This window comes from Zeus faber, assembly GCF_960531495.2.
Source record: "Zeus faber genome assembly, chromosome: 2".
Lineage (NCBI taxonomy): Eukaryota > Metazoa > Chordata > Actinopteri > Zeiformes > Zeidae > Zeus > Zeus faber.
The window spans coordinates 52,852,364-52,869,461 of NC_137189.1; the positions used below are offsets into that span (position 1 = coordinate 52,852,364).

The following is a 17,098-nucleotide window of genomic DNA, read 5'->3' on the forward strand; positions in this document are numbered from 1 at the left end:
CCCTTCTCAAATCTTGCATCTCTGCCCTCCGGTGCCTCTGGTTGTTAACTAGTCCCTTTGCCCTGGCTCAGTACCTGCATCACTCAGGACTGCCGTTATCGCTCCCCTTCTCAAAAAGCCCACCCTGGATCCAGATGTTTTGCCAACTACTGGCCCATCTCCAACCTCCCTTTCCTCTCCAATGTGTTGAAAAAAGTGGTTGCTTTCCATCTCCTTGAGCACCTCAACCACAACAACCTTTTTGAGAAATTTCAGTCTGGATTTCAGTCAGCCCACAGCACAGAGACAGCGCTTCTAAGGGTCACTAATGACCTTCTTATATCTTCTTATATCTTCTTATATCCACTAGTCTCCCGATCCTTGATCTCAGTGCGGCGTTTGACACCATTGACCAATCCTTCCTCATCGAACACCTGGGAGCAAACATCTGCCTCACAAACACAGATCTGAACTGGGTCCACTCCTACCTCCGTGGGAGGACGGAGTACATCTTCCTCAGTGGAAGCAAGCGGGGAAGCAAACAAAGTATCTGTGTAATATGGAGGAGAAACTGATTTTAGCGTTGTCCAAATTCCCGGAGCTCTACAGCTCGTCCTTCCGGGTTTGTTGGGACTTTGGAAGGAAATCCCTGTCATGGAAACAAGATTTTACCCAGTGGCAGACATGGGGTTTTCAGGCAGTGGAGATTAGCAATATATGACGGATGGCCAATAAATATTACTTACAATAAATGATCTATTCCCTGTCCATAATTACAATCTGAAGACATACATAATATTATGATGTAATATATAAAAATAATTAATGTCATATTTCATACAGGCCAACTGAACTTAAAATAATAATGGCAGTAGTCCCAAAAGCGCATGCATAAGCTACACTGAGGGCAGCGCACATCGCACTCTGCACCTGGGCTCCACCAAGCGTCAAGCCCAGCGCATACCATGTTCTATGTGAACAACAAGCTCAGGAACATCGCCAAACTCTGCCCCACACGAAGAAGCTTGTCCATGCCTTTGTCTCCTCTGGACTACCGTACCACACCCTCTGAAGGCGGCCTCAAGGATTTCTAATAAATCCAGATCAGCCTCCACTTGCTCCCTGTCTCCTACAGGGTTAAATTCAAGGTCCATTTCCTGACCTTCAAATGCTATTCTGGAAACACCCCCGCTGACCTCAAACAACTGCTCGCTCCCCGCCACTGCTCCCGCCACTTCAGGTCAAGCAGCAGCAGCAGGAGCAGCCTACTCCTCCACACCCCAGGACCGAGCTGGTGTCCGTGGGGGACCGGGCCTTCGGTGCCTGTGAAACTCCCTGAGCGTACACCAGTCTCTGGCCTGAAGACTCTTCCTCGATTAACCTGCTCTGCTTTTTTTTTTATCTTGTTTTTATTCTTGTTTCTCATTTAATTATAATTGAGTTCTTTATTTTTTTTTCCTGTTTTCTTTTTTTTTTCCTATTGCATCTTGGCATTGGTCCCAATGAAAGGGACACTATAAATGAAATATATTATTGTTTTCATGTTCATATTCATGTTTATATTAATATTCATGTTCATATTCATATATATTGAGGACACCGTTTATGAGGTGAAGACAGTGTCTTCATCTCATTACAGTATTTCACTGTAAAAAGTAAAGTATAAAAGTGCAGTGACAGGGAAAAAAAGCTGAGAAACACTGCTCTGTTGTAAACTGTACACACATATGTACATATACATACATGTATTTCATGTCATTTTATGATGTATTTGCAATTGTGTATTTTTCAGCTCCGCCCTCTGAACATTGAAGGAACATTGAACCTTCTGGGATCAGAGCAACCACGACTGCTATACTGCAGTAACAGCTGTTCAGGTACTACTACTCTACTACACAGTGCAATACTTCCCAACGTCATGCACTATCAGCATCTATCACAGTGTTAGGGTTCACCAACTACTGTACCACAACACACAGAGCCCCCCAGGTGTCGCCACTTGACAACATAAACAATGGAAATTGGCTCTTATGTTGCAACATCAAAATTGGAACGATGCAATCATTCATTTGTTAAGTCAGGATAGCAACAGGTTTCACTGACGACTTTTCATAGGGATGGGAGGTTTTACTCTTTTCTGAGAGCGGGTTCCTGACAAGTCACTCGGTAAAAAGAGGTGAGGTCAGATCGGTAGTGTTATTTACAGAGTGAGCCTGACCTGTTTATTTGAGAGTGACAACAGTATATGGTAATATGGCTAGTCAAAAGAAAGTCAGTGAGTCTTTTTTTTCAGAAGAGAAGGTAACTAGGACACAGAACAAGGATTTGTAAAACTACTGTTTTCTCCACATGACACTTCCTCTTTCTCTCCCTTGGAACCATATCCCCTCGAGCTGCATGTTCATTCCACATGCTGGGGTCTGATAATCGTGCATCTTTTCAAATTATACTGGAAGTTTAGCATTTAGTATTTTGGACCACGGGGTCCATTAAAAGCATCCATTTTGAAAAACGAATCAGTTTATATTGGAAACGATGGTTTAGTTGCATCTGTATGATACATCAAGGAGAGATGTGTCATGACAGACTATTTGACTTCCTGAAGGATGGAGGACACGAGAGGGAGGACTTCCTAAAGGATGAAGGACAAGACGAGAGGGAGGACTTCTTGAAGAATGGAGGACAAGAGGAGAGGGAGGACTTCCTGAAGGATGGAGGACAAGAAGAGAGGGAGGGCTTCCTAAAGGATGAAGGACAGGAAGAGAAGAAGGACTTTCTGAAGAATGAAGGACAAGAAGAGAGGGAGGACTTCCTGTAGGATGGAGGACAGGAAGAGGGAGGATTTCCTGAAGGATGGAGGACAAGAAGAGAGGGAGGACTTCCTGAAGGATGGAGAACGGGAAGAGAGGGAGGACTGCTAGAAGGATGAAGGACACGAGAGGGAGGACTTCCTGAAGGATGGAGGACAAGAGGAGAGGACTGACCACACCCCTAATCTTCCATGTAGTGTGATGTCATAGAGCACACGTCACGTCGTCAGAACACATTTTTGGAGACAATCTGCCAGGTTTTATAAAACAACCTTGTGTATTACAGAACATGTTGCATATGTTAATATATTTTATTTTATAAATGAATATAAAAATAACATGTAAATATATGAACACAGCTCTGTGCACATGGATCCGTTCATATGTTGCTATGGCAATGACTCGAATGGCGGCAGGAATCACAATGATCGTAAACGATTCGATCATGGGGAAGGGGCAGGGTTTGGGGGTGGATCGTGATATGAATAGCAAGTCTTTTTACCTGTTTGTCTCTCGCCACATATCTGTCTCTCTCTCCACCTGTCTGTCTGTCAGAGGCAGAGCTCTCCATCCCAGAAACCTCAGAGAACAGTAAGAAGTTGATGGTTCGAACAAGGAGCAAAAGGAAATTTCTCTTCAAGGTTCCAGAGGAGGAGCGACTGCAGCAGAGGAGGTGAAGAGTCCTCTCCTCCTCCCCTCCCTTCCTCCTCTCCTCCACTATCCTCAACCCCTCTCCTCTCTTCCCCTCTTCCTAACCCATCACCACCTCCTCTCCTCACCTCCACTCCTCCTCTCCTCTTCCCCCTCCCTCCTTCTCTCCTCTTTCCCTCCCTTCCTCCTATCCACCCCTCTCTTCTCTTCCCCTCCACTCCCCTCCCTTCCCTTCCTCCACTCCTCGCCTCTCCTCCTCTCCTCTCTCCCCCTCCCTTCCTCTTCTCCACCTCCTCCTCTCCTCTCTTCCACTCCCTCCTCCTCTCCACCTCCTCCTCTCCTAACCTACACTAACCTCCACCCCCTCTCCTCTCTTCCCCTCCCCATCCTCTACTCACCTCCTCTTTCCCTCGATTCCTTCTCTCAACCACCTCCTCTCCTCCCCTCCCTTCCTCCTATCCACCTCCTCTTCTAACCTCCACTTCACCTCCTCTCTCCTCCTCTTTCAGGGAGATGCTCAGGGATCCTGAGCTTCGTTCTAAGATGATTTCTAATCCGACAAACTTCAACCACGTGGCACACATGGGACCAGGAGACGGCATGCAGGTTCTCATGGACCTCCCACTGGTATGACATCACTTCCTGTTAGACGTCCCCCTGGTATGACATCACTTCCTGTTAGACACCCCCCCCCCCCCCCAGGTATAACATCACTTTCTGTTAGAGCTCCCATGGTATGACATTACTTTCTGTTATACATCCAATGGTATGACATAACTTCCTGTTAGACCTCCCCTGGTATGACGTCACTTCCCTTTTGACAGCCCCTGGTAATACATCACTTCCTGTTAGAGCTTCTCATGCTATGACATCCCTTCCTGTTAGACTTCCCCTGGTATGACATCACTTCCTAATAGCCTCCTGGTATGACCACACTTCCTATTATACCTCTGACTTCCTCTTCTGGTCTGACTTCCTATTAGATGTCATTTCCTGCTGACATCACTTGCTGTCCTATGACCTTGCTTCCAGTGTTGCCAGATTGGGCTGTTTTCAGCCCAATTGGGCTACTTTTGATCACATTGGGCCAGCATTGGGTTGGTGCATACAATTTGTTTATTTTTTTTATTTACCAAGAGGGAGCAAATTGAACAAAACCAAAAAAGCCCTGTGCGTCCCATGCCATTGTAAATCTGATCTGGCAACACTGCTCGCTTCCTGCTTAACTCACTTCGTGTGTCAGTTTTATTTTATCTTATTTTACTTCCTGTGTAAGTTTGTCTTCATGTTCAGTTTGAAAATCTATTTTATTATTTCCCTCTGTTTTTTCTGTCTTTTGTTTTCATTTCTGGAGTTGCCTTAATAGAGACAGTAGATCAGTACTGGTCACTCTGGGAGATCTACTGGTCACACTGGGAGGATCACAGGCGGCAGCAGCGGGTTAAGGTTGACCAACCAGGCAAACCATATAAGAGAGAAACGCCTGTTCTGTATGGTTGAATGAATAGGAAATCCTAATTAATACTAAGAGTAGGAATATGAATTAAGTCAATCCACCCGCTCATACTTATTTCTTTTGTCACTTCCTTTTATTCTTTGCTTTCATTTGGAGGGTTTCCAGGGCTGCAGCCATGCTTCTATCTTTTCTTGCTGTGCAACCTTCTTGTGCACCAAGAACACAAACGAAAGCCACACTTACATGGATGATGGCAGACAGGAGACGGCAAACTGAATGTCATATTAGTGGACGAGGGCATGATAGCAGACCGGCAGAGTACACAGGCAATGATACATGGCATTTGCTGTCAAAGTTGAAAAATGTTAACATCTTGCTGTCATCTGCGACGGAATAACAGCCGGATGTTACGTAGCTACCTTAAGGTCATGGAGAATGCAAGAGCAACATGGCAAATCAAGTCTGGTGCCGATATGGACAACGAGTCGAATTATATGCTCAGAGCTTGAAATCTTGCCGAGACGTCATAAGCGGACATCCACCGTCCAGCCATAACATTAATCCACCACTACTAACACTAATACTGTGTAGCTGACTGTTCACTTGCTGCCTAAATATAATATCCCACCCCTTGACAGTTGCCATTGGAATCAGATGATCAATGTTATTCCCTTCACTGGTAAGTGGTTTAATGTTGTGGCTGATCGGTGTATATTATAACAGACACAAAATAATTTAGTTTAATAACATCACCATAGCAACATATGGTTTGTTTCATTTTGCCGGCATACCTCTAGCTCAGTCCGTTTTTTTTTCCTCCCCCCGTGCCGTTCAGAAAGTGCCGTTGTCCCGTTCCCATCTATCGCGTTTCCTCTGAAATGCTGCATATATCTTTCACTTAAGCTAAAAATTTGAATGTACATTTAGTTACTTGATCTGATGCCCCCTGGTGACCAGTATGGAGATCTGTAAAAAGATGCTCAAGGTAGTTCTCAAAGGGCCCTGCCAACTTCTTTGCAGCGTTGGGCACATGGCAGCAAAAACCAACATCAAAAAGTGTTGGACAGTGGTCCGGTTAGTGTTTCCAGTCCTGGCTTGCCGTCTCGCATCACGTTGCGTGAGTCCAACATTATGCTTACCAGGGAAAGTATTTTTCCTGAAGTCACATGAAGCCCCATCCAAGCTGGTGTCCTGTTTCTTAATAGCCCCACCTATCCACCTCCAAGCCGCTAGCTTTGACTTGAAGTGTTCAACCACAAAATCCTTCTGCTCTTAGTTAGGCAAGCTTACAAGCATTGCAAGGACCTTTTTTTTTCCTATTGCATGTGCTCTCTACATTCATAGAAAAGGGATTTTGACTTAAGTTGGACGGCGTTCTCAAACCCTGCACCATCTTGTAAGAGACAGCAGTTTGTGAAGGTTTCATCCTGCTCTGCTACCTTGTCTGCAGCTATGGTTCAGTTAGAAATTACACTTAGCGTTGTTCACTGGAGAAATCTATCCCTCTAAATAGTTAGTTTTTACCAGCCAAAACTGCGTCTAGCAAGGTAGATTTCAGTAAACTCTAAAGCTGTGCATTTGCCCCCCCATAAAAACTGTTTTGTGTTTTCCTTTACATGCAAATATACATCACCAGCCACTTTATGAAGTACACCTGTTCAATTGCTTGTTAACACAAATAGCTAATCACATGGCAGCAGCTCATTGCATTTAGGCATGTAGACATGGTGAGGATGACTTGCTGAAGTTTAAACCCAGCATCAGAACGGGGAAGAAAGGGGATTTAAGTGATTTTGAACGTGACATGGTTGTTGGTGCAAGATGGGCTGGTCTGAGTATTTCAGAAACTGCTGACCTACTGGGATTTTCACGCACAACCATCTCTGGGGTTTACAGAGAACGGTCCCAAAAAGAGAAAACATCCAGTGAGCGGCAGTTGTGTGGACGGAAATGCCTTGTTGAGGTCAGAGGTCAGAGGAGAATGGGCAGACTGGTTCCAGACAATAGAAAGGCAACGGTAACTCAAATAACCACTGGTTACAACCAAGGTTTGCAGAATACCATCTCTGAACGCACAACACGTGGAACATTGAAGCAGATGGGCTACAGCAGCAGAAGACCACACCGGGTGCCAGTCTGTCAGCTAACAACAGGAAACTGAGGCTACAATGGGCACAGGCTCACCAAAAATGAACAATAGAAGATTGTAAAAACGTTTCCTGGTCTGAGTCTCCATTTCAGCTGCCAAATTCAGATGGTAGGGTCAGAATTTGGCGTAAACAACATGAAAGCATGGATCCATCCTGCCTTGTATGGTGGTGTATGGTGGTGGTGTAATGGTGTGGGGGGATATTGTCTTGCCACACTTTGGGCCCTTAGTACTAGCTGAGCATGGTTTATAGGCCACAGCGTACCTGAGTATTGTTGCTGAGCATGTCCATCCCTTTATGAGCACAGTGCACCCATCTTCTGATGGCTACTTCCAGCAGGATAATGCACCATGTCACAAAGCTCAAATCATCTCAAAGTGGTTTCTTGAACATGACAATGAGTTGACTGTTCTCCATTGGCCTCCACAGTCACCAGATCGCAATCCAATAGAGCACCTTTGGGATGTGGTGGAACAGGAGATTGTCATCATGGATGTGCAGCAACTGCGTGATGCCATCATGTCAATATGGACCAAAATCTCTGAGGAATGTTTCCAACACCTTGTTGAATCTATGCCACGAAGATTTAAGGCAGTTCTGAAGGCAAAAGGGGGTCCAACCTGGTACTATCAAGGTGTACCTAATAAAGTGGCCGGTGAGTGTACATTTCCACCATAAATTGATACAGAAAAGGCACAAATTGATGCATAGAAATTCACCAGAATACAGGAAATGAAGTGTTTGATGCTCAACATTTCATTTCACACTCCTATATATGTAAAGGTTTATTCACGTAACGTTAACTGTTTTTCTTGCAGAAAGCTTAAGATAGGATTATTTCCAAGCTCTGTCAGGCGCTGAGCCACGCTCAAGATGATTATTCAAAATCTTAAGTCACAATTTAATTCTCACATCAATAATAATGAAAATAAATGCTAAATGGGAAATAAAAGATTGGATAAAAACAAATACATATTTATTCCCACATCGTCCTCTAGCATTTCACTGGTGTGCTGTGACATTACTCCCACCACCCCATCCTACTCCTGCGCCCCCTGGTGATGAGGTCACCTATCCCTCATCTCCAGTAGCCACAATCGGACAATATGAAAATAGAGATGCACCCCCAAAATATACTATACTGTGTGTGTGTGTGTGTGTATATATATATATATACACACACACATACCTTATTTATTGTAATTGTTACCTGTTAACTCTCCAAATCCCTGTTGGTTTTGGTTATTTTTTAATAGACCTGCATTTTCCATTTAGGACAAGTACATTTGGCTATAGGGCAGTAAAACATCTCATCTTAAAAAGCTTAATGTCAAGCCCTGCTTGGCAATCTACAGGTCACACTGGGAGATCCACTGGTCACACTGGGAAGTCCACTGGTCACACTGGGGAGTCCACTGGTCACACTGGGAGATCTACTGGTCACACCGGGAAGTCCACTGGTCACACCGGGAAGTCCACTGGTCACACTGGGAGATCTACTGGTCCACTGAATGTACTGGTCACACTGGGAGATCTTTAGGTGTCATGGAGGTTCTACCGGGAAGTCCACTTGTCACACTGGGAAGACCACTGGTCACACTGGGAAGTCCACTAGTCACACTAGGAGAGCTACTGGTCCACTGGATGTACTGGTCACACTGGGAGATCTTTAAGTGTCATGGAGGTTCTAGAAGATGTAGCTTTGTGACTTCCTCTCCTCCTTCACCTTTTTCTCCCTTTTCCTCCTCTCCACCTTTCTCCTTCTCCCTACATGTTTCTCCTCCTCCCTCCATCTTTTCCTGTGACATCAGAGCAGTGATGTCATCAGCTCCTCCCCCTCCTCCAGACACTCCCTCATCTCTCCTCCAACCAACTTTGAGCACGTGTGTCACATGACCTCGCTGTCAGCTGCTGCACTCCTGCATGGAGACTCTTCCCCCTCCACTTCCTCTCAGGGACGGGTAGGCCCCGCCTCTTCATCTTTATGCATCCCCACCGGGTCTTCATGTTTCTGCATCGCCCCACCTCTTCCTTTTCTATTTGACCCCGCTTCTTCCTGTTTGGCTCTGCCTCTTCCTGTTTGGCCCTGCCTTCTGCTGTCGTCCCAGTATTGATTTTGTCTGCTCTGATTGGCTGCTGGTATGTGGACTAAGGTCAGTACTGCAGTACTGACAGTACTGTTTACAGTACTACCTACTGTAGAAGCTCCACCCACAAGCAGCAGGTGTAGCGCCGCCTAATGCTGCTTGATGCATGATAGGCTACCAGCGCTTCTCACAACTGTGTGTGTGCTCTGTCAGGATGACTCTGCTAAAGAGAAGCCACGCCCACTTTCCACTGTCTCCCGGCAACAGAGGAGCCAATCACACATCAGCTGCACAACTTCTGGTAACACACACACACACACACACACACACACACACACACACACACACACACACACAGGTTAAGGGTGGTCACCATGGAGAACATAATGCCACTAATTGATGTTTGGATGTTGTTGATTGAAGCAGATTGAGGTTTAAACAGGAATGATTCATCTGTACCTGACAGGAAATAACAAATCCCAACAGGAAATAAGTCCTAGAATCAACCCAACGGAGGGAATGTGATGGGGTGTGAAAGTTTAATTCGTAAAGATTGTTCAGATGAAGTTTTCTTTTAAAACGATAAAAACTATAAAATGATTAAACACTTTGATTTTTTTCTGGTTCAGATTTTGGAGGAACCAGGAAGTTGTCTGATGCAGAGCAGGAAGCAGAAAGAGAGGTGAATACTACACACTGTACTAAACAGTACTATGCACAGTACTACACAGTACAACACACAGTACTTCACAGTAACTTGAACTTGAGTACTATACAGTACAACATACAGTACTACAAAGAGTACCACACTACTACTAGAACTACACAAAGTACACACAGTACTACACAGTACTGCGGAACTTTAACGAGTCTCTCCCTCTCTCCAGCCGGACTCTGACACACCCTCTAACAGCTCAAACCCCAGCAGCCCCCCCAGCCCCAACTCCCCCCACCGCAGTCAGCTGACCCTGGACAGTCTGGATGGGTAGCCCCGCCCCAACCCTGCTAGGGCAGCCCCGCCCTGCTAAGGCAGCCCCGCCCCGCCCCGCCCCTGCGGGTTATCATTAGCTTGCTATACAGAATATATTAATCATCCTGCTGGGAGCACGAGGCGTGACCGCAATGCATCATGGGACTCAACCTTCCAACCAGCCGTGTCGCTGCCAGGTTTATTCTGGGTAATTTGGATTTTTATGTGATCTGACTCCGCCATAAACACGGAGGATGCATTGGCCGGTGGCTGGGCTGACAGCTCTGATTTCCCAGCATGCATTGAGGCCGGAATGATCGTTCCATTCCTACTGCCATCCCGCGCTGCAGGAGTTTTCATTTCACGTTTTAAACACTAATCTGAGTTTAGCGCCCGGTGGCCATGTTGGACTGTTTTATAACGAGGTGGGAAACCCTGCTGCAGTGGTTGAAATAAAACCTTTAGAATCTGTATATTTAAAATATGACAAAGAGAAATTAGTGAGATGTTTAAAGCTTCCACTGGAAGGAGCTACTTCCTGTCAGCTGACACCAGGACAAGCTACTTCCTGTCAGCTGACTCCAGGAGCCCCGCCCACACTGTAAACAGAGTTTGCACATTTTGTCTCACTGCCCCCCCACACTACTGCTATTTCAAATCACATTAAATTTTTTGTAATTATTGAATTGTTAGCAACAGAAATCTGACAATAAAATAATGTGCTCAACTTGTTGTTGTTGATTCTCATGAAAACAATGTGGTTATGTATGAATAAAGAGACATGAACAGAGGCATTGTTAGGAGGAGGAGGACTTCCAGTGAACTTGAGTTATGGATTTATTTTATTCTGTCAAAATGGTTAAATTTGGTGGAATGCTGTGCCGGAGTGAATCCAGACAATCATTTAAAAGATTTGTTCACCAGACTGGCCGTTAGGTTCATCACACCGTGGTATGCAATATATATAATATAGACAATATAAATTAATAAATATTTATTTGGACTGTCAATCGATTACAATAATTATTCACAATTAATAGCAAACGAATTGCACATACCTTACAGGGATTAATACTCTTATCAACATGGGAGTGGGCAATATTCTTGCTATTACTACGAATGTATATTGGAAATCAAGTATCCCAAAACAATGACAAATATTGTCCAAAAAAGTACTGCATTTAGCATTAAAAAAAATGCTCAAATCATAACATGGCAAACTCGAGTCTAGCAGCTATATCTGTGTACTGTGTTCTTTCACTCTTTTCAACTTTGTTTTCACTTTTAACTTTTCCTTCTGCACGCATTGTGTCGGTCTCTCTTTTGTTATGGATACAGCTGTTTTTTTTTAACTGCAAGTCACTGTTGGAAACCTTGTTCATTCAAGGGAACACCTGCTTTCACTCCGAACAATGAGCCATGTTTAGCCCATATCGGAGGAACGTCCCTGCCCGCCCTCACAATGGCGAATCCCGATAAATCCACATTAGTGTCCGGAGTGTTGCCGGTTCGCCAGCGTTAACTACGCTCCCTGTAGATCTTCTGCTTCCTCACCAGGGCAGCCCGCTTGTCTGTCTTGTTGGCCAGTGAGTTCACCTTCCCTATCACTACCAACGGAATAAAGGGGGGCTTTGCCATTAGCTCAGCTTAGCGCCATTTTGACATTAGCACCCCTCTAAACGTACAGTGCCAAAACAGTTGACGTTATATAGGTAGCTCTTTTGATTACTGAGCTATCGGGCTTTGTTACAGAAATTAAAAGGTCGCTTTAATCTGCAGTTTGTCAATCGGTGGTCTTAAATGAAGAGGCAGACAGATGTTGGTTTTACTTGTACAAGGGTCGGATCAGAGATGTGCTAAGGAGCAGCTCTCTGAGTCGAACTGTTTATTTTCAGGGAGTCAGAATATATGGTCAGTACGATGTCACAGATACAGAGAGTATACGATCAGCTTGACATCACAGGGGCAGAAAATAATTGGTCAGGACAAGATAAGGCAAGCTTTGAGGATGGGGCAAGCTTTTTGGCAGGAACCCAAGGGAGGACACAATCTAAAAAGGTTTGTGAAAGAATTTACCGTGTGCAGAAATAAAAGTGTGTGACTGGAAGCTACATGAAGTTGTGTTCTTCTTTATGTGTGTGCATATATTTTTATGGGATTACATGGATTTAGATATATTGTAAAGCTTCAAAGGTCAATAAGTGAGTTTAAGGTCCACTGAAATGTATCAAACTTGCATATGTTAATGAACGAGATGTTTTGTTTTGTAATATGATAAAGTAAATAATAAACCAGATGTTATTCCATTTAGAATGTGGATGGTCTTGGAACCCACACTTGGCACCCCACTGCCATGGCAGGGTTGGATTTTGTCTTACTTTGTCGTAGAACAAATCCAAACACATTTTTGGAAAGGTCTCATCTTGTTGGTTAATATATGTAAGTTTGGATATTTCAGTGGAGACTGAGATATTGATCTTTGAATCCTGACCAGAGATCCCCCTTGAAGCCCTATACCTCAGTATTAGTATAAGAGTATAGTATAAGAGCTACCAAAATAGAGTCAACTGTTCGGGAGAGCTCAGGACATTTTAGGAGGGTGGTAGTGTCAATAGCAGGCGCCACTTAAAATGGCCAATCATATAATTCAGGGCTTTGCAAATGACATGTAAATTCAAAAAACGCAGGAATATTCCCCCCAACCAGATCAACCCATAGTAACACATGCATGTCATCATTTACCCAAACATTTATTTCATCTTTTGGTTTATAATAATACCACAACTTTACCCATGAGGCCATCAAGATGCATAACAAAGTGGTGCAGAATTGTAGTCTTCGTAGTTGGTTTGGGTTAGGTTTAGCGTAAGGGTTTGAAACGTTTATAATAATTCATTATACTTCATTCATACTGAGGGTATGATCATATATCTCTGTTTCCTCCCAACCTTGAATTTGATAAACCATTCAATAGAGGAAAAAAAAGAAAACAGTATCGCACTTTTATTTGGGGACAGAACTAATTATAAAGCCATTGATTTAAAATTGAAATACATCAATGCCCCCCCCCCCCCCCCCGGTGGCGTACTTTCATCAGGTTAGTTTGAATCAAGTTTGGCAAAAATGATTCGGAATTGAGGAAAATAAATAAGTATTGGAGTAAAATATACACCCCGAGGATATTGCAAGTGGGCAGCCAAATCATGGGCAAAACACAAATTTTATTGAAAAGATAAATACAAAATAATTAATTACACAAACGTTTTTAAATGTAAAAAATATAATATTCATTTCCTGGTAGTTTTTCTTTAAAACCTTCCAAAATGCATTAGCACTGATAGATCGGAACTTATGGTAGGGCGTACTATGTCCAAGCCTGACCAAGATCAATGTGCACCTGTACATTTTTAAACTTGAGGTGATAATCAAAATGGATAGTTGGCAAGCATCAGACACACTGAAAAGAAACCATTGGTACATCATCTACAAGCGAAGTCCCGGTGGGGCATCGGACAGGTAGGACAGTCCCGGCGGTCAAAAACAAAAGAAAGGTTCGGAGAAAGTATAGCACTGAATATTTGTCCCACCACAGCAAAACTCGCCATCTCGTGCATTTCTAAAATCGCCAGGAGCAGCCAAATTAAGTTGAACCTTTCTTGGAGGAAAACAGATTTTTCCAGATTTGTGTTCTTTTGTGGGTTTTTTTTTCTCTCAACGTATTTTATTTTCAGTTTGATTTATAAATGTTAAACCGTGGAGTTAAATATTCCCGTTAGATAACATGGGGAAACGCAGTCCACTCAGAGATGCAGAACAGCGCTGAATAACGCCGATGGATGGTTTCCTTTAAAGTGAGCGTCCAGGTGAAGATCATTCATCCATATTCCATGTGATATGAAGTCACAATGTGAAACCGTTTTGATAGAATTCAAACTTTAAATCATTCTACTTTCACACACATGGAGCCACTGTTGTGAAACTGCAAAGAAGAAAAACCCTTCATGTCACACACTTACATCACTTCTGTAAACAGACGGATAACGCGAAGCACGGGGGTGTTTCGGTCTCATTTGTCTGTGAAAACTTCCTTCTCCGTATCATTATGGATTACATGACGCCCATGGCAGAAGCTCTCAATCATATTTCGGACCTTAATCTGACCAGTGCAATAGATCCATCATCCATCATCCATCATCCATCCATACCATCATCAAGTTTGCTGACGACACCGTGGTCGTGGGCCTGATCACCGACTGCGATGAGAAGGCCTACCGCGAGGAGGTGGCTGACCTGTCACTCTGGTGCCAGGACAACAGCCTCCACCTGAACATCAGCAAAACCAAGGAGCTGATTGTGGACTAGGCGAGGATCACAATCGAGGACACACGCACCCTTATTGATTAATGGGACTTCTGTCGACAGGGTGAGCAGCTTCAAATGTCTGGGAGTCCACATCACAGAGGACTTAACATGGACTGTTCACACAGACACTCTGGTGAGAAAGGCGAGGCAGCGTCTTTACCACCTTAGGCAGCTGAGGAAATTCCGGGTCTCGGTGAGGATCCTCAAGTCCTTCTACTCTGGAGCAGTGGAGAGCATCCTGACAGGCAACATTACTGCCTGGTTTGGGAGCTGTACTGCTCAGGACAGGCGGGTCCTGCAGAGGGTGGTGCGTTCAGCTGAACGTACCACTGGAACTACCCTCCCCCCCTTGCAGGAGTTATACACCAGGAGGTGTAGTAGCAGAGCCTGCAGGATCATGAAGGATCCTCATCACCCCAACAACGGACTGTTTCAGCTGCTGCGGTCAGGCAAGCGCCTCCGCAGTCACACAGCGAGAACAGAGAGACTGAGACAGAGTCTTTTCCCTCAAGCCATTAGAACTGTCAATGCTGACCTCACCAGGGGTCCTCACTGAGCCATACACATAGGCTCCACTACCTACTGTACTATATGTAGCATACTGTACCGCATACTGTGTCACTGTTCAGGGTTGTTCGTGATGCCGTATTGCTGCGCCGTACTGTTGTATACTGTGCTGTATTATCCCAAAAACTACCTCACTTTATTCACATTCACATGCCACTTTAATGCACATATCTGTACATACATAGGCATATTCCCTCTATCTATTCCATTTTATTTTTATTGTATTTTATTTTATTCTATATATTTTTATTTTATTCTATAAGTATTCAACTTACTGTATTAAGTTTTAGGAGTCAGTTAGTCGGTCTATTAGAAATAAATTTTTTTCCTAGGACATATTGTGTGTTAACACCGGGTGCGTTGCATTACATTTCACTGCATATATGTATGAAAGTATGTATATGTATGTGACAAATAAAAATCTTGAATCTTGAATCTTGAGATCCAAGGCAGTGTTAGCAGCGTGTACTGGACTTCATTTTCAGCTATGATAGTCAGTTCTCCGACAGTGACATGGAGAACAAAACGTGACGCTGCATCTGATATTACTCCGGACTTAGAGAACATTTCAAACAGTGGATTTAACACTTAATGTGACGATGAAACTGAATATTTTCAAGAACCACCAGTTGAGACCGACAATACGTCCATTGTTGTAACAGTAGAAGAAGCTGATGACGTGATGAAGTTCGTTAAGGTTGGTGACAGATTTTCAGATTTTCTGAGACTCACAATATTGATAGACTCTACATTTTGTTGTGTTGTCCGTACTTGTAAACTCCAAAATAAATCCACTTTTATAAAATGTGTATATTCTTACTGTTAAATAAAAGCTTTTTTTTGAAAAGCAAAAGATTGTTGTGTTGAAACACAATTTGCCACACCCTTGTCATTAACAAGTCATAGTTCTAAAAACATTTGCTTGATTTGCTTGAAGTGACACCTTGTTTGGAAGTTCCGATTCTCCACTTCAAATGATGCGAAAAAAATAAATCTCGAAAACCGCCAAATGACCCTAAAGTAGGTTCTGGGGCACATTTATCATTGGGATTTTTTCAACAGTCATGGAAGATGAACCCTTACCGCTGTGAATGGTGTGATCCGAGATTTTATCAAACGGTACTCTGAAGCCATGTAAACTGCACAGTCACCTCCAGATTAAACGCTAACAGGACGTGTCCAAGCTGCATGAATTTTTCGATAATAAATTCAAGGACGATCAGGGCAAGAAGAAAGTCATCGAAACGTCATGTATGAGCACTAGGAACGTAAAGGCAGCGGAAGCATCCTATCAGGTCGCCTGACTCAGAGCCAAGCCTAGTACGAAGCCAATCGGGAGAATTAAATTCTTCCTGCCACAAAAGTGATCATGGGGGAGAAGGCATGCAAGTCAATCCACCTCGTCTCATTGTCTGATAACTCAGTCAAATGCAGGATGGATGAGATGGCAAAGAATGTGTCAGAACAGCTGATAACAAGCGTATGAGAGAGTCGTCTTCATGCCCACCAACTGGATGAATTGACAGACATCACAAATCTGTCAAACCTGCTTGCCTATGTAAGGTATGAAAACAATGGAGGGATGAAAGAAGAGTTCCTGTTTTGCAAATCTTTACCAATGCGTTTAACTGCTGAGGCCATTTTTGACATTCTGAACACGTTTATAGTTTCAAACGGGATTGTTGGGGCCCATGCGATGCTGGGCCAGCACAGTGGAGTCATCACCCGGGTGAAAGCTGTGGCTCCACTCCTAGAATCTGTTCACTGCAGTTTACACAAAGCAGCACTGGCTGAAAAGAAAATGCTGCAGATCTAATGACTGTTCTAGATGAGGTGGTCAGTCAACTTCATCAGCCGCCCACTGCAATCCCCTTTATAGTTTTAGGTGATGAGATGGGCAGTGACCATAAGTAGCTTCTGTTACACACCGAAGTCCGGTGGCTCTCAAGGGGGAAGGTACTGATGGAACCTTTTGAATTGCGTGATGAGGTGACTGTTTTTTCTCGACACAAAGTTTGAACTTGCACATAACATCACTTCAGTGATTTTGAGTTGCTGGCTAAATT

General features: G+C 43.8%; 1 protein-coding gene across 4 annotated transcripts in view; it reads left to right on the forward strand.

The window, feature by feature from the left end:
- Positions 1 to 10,830, forward strand: part of cdc42bpb (CDC42 binding protein kinase beta (DMPK-like)) — a 75,801-nt gene extending 64,971 nt beyond the window's left edge. For 2 of the 4 annotated variants that reach the window (XM_080024297.1, XM_080024298.1), the window contains 7 exons: positions 1,772 to 1,856; positions 3,345 to 3,462; positions 3,950 to 4,067; positions 8,858 to 9,007; positions 9,347 to 9,434; positions 9,763 to 9,815; positions 10,021 to 10,830. In XM_080024297.1, the coding sequence (XP_079880423.1) occupies positions 1,772 to 1,856; positions 3,345 to 3,462; positions 3,950 to 4,067; positions 8,858 to 9,007; positions 9,347 to 9,434; positions 9,763 to 9,815; positions 10,021 to 10,122 (714 nt within the window). In that variant the 3' untranslated portion in view covers positions 10,123 to 10,830. Of the gene's footprint in view, positions 1 to 1,771; positions 1,857 to 2,584; positions 2,715 to 3,344; positions 3,463 to 3,949; positions 4,068 to 8,857; positions 9,008 to 9,346; positions 9,435 to 9,762; positions 9,816 to 10,020 lie in introns of those variants that run through there. The other 2 variants (XM_080024299.1, XM_080024300.1) reach the window with 2 other exon arrangements.
- The last annotated feature ends 6,268 nt before the right edge of the window (positions 10,831 to 17,098 follow it).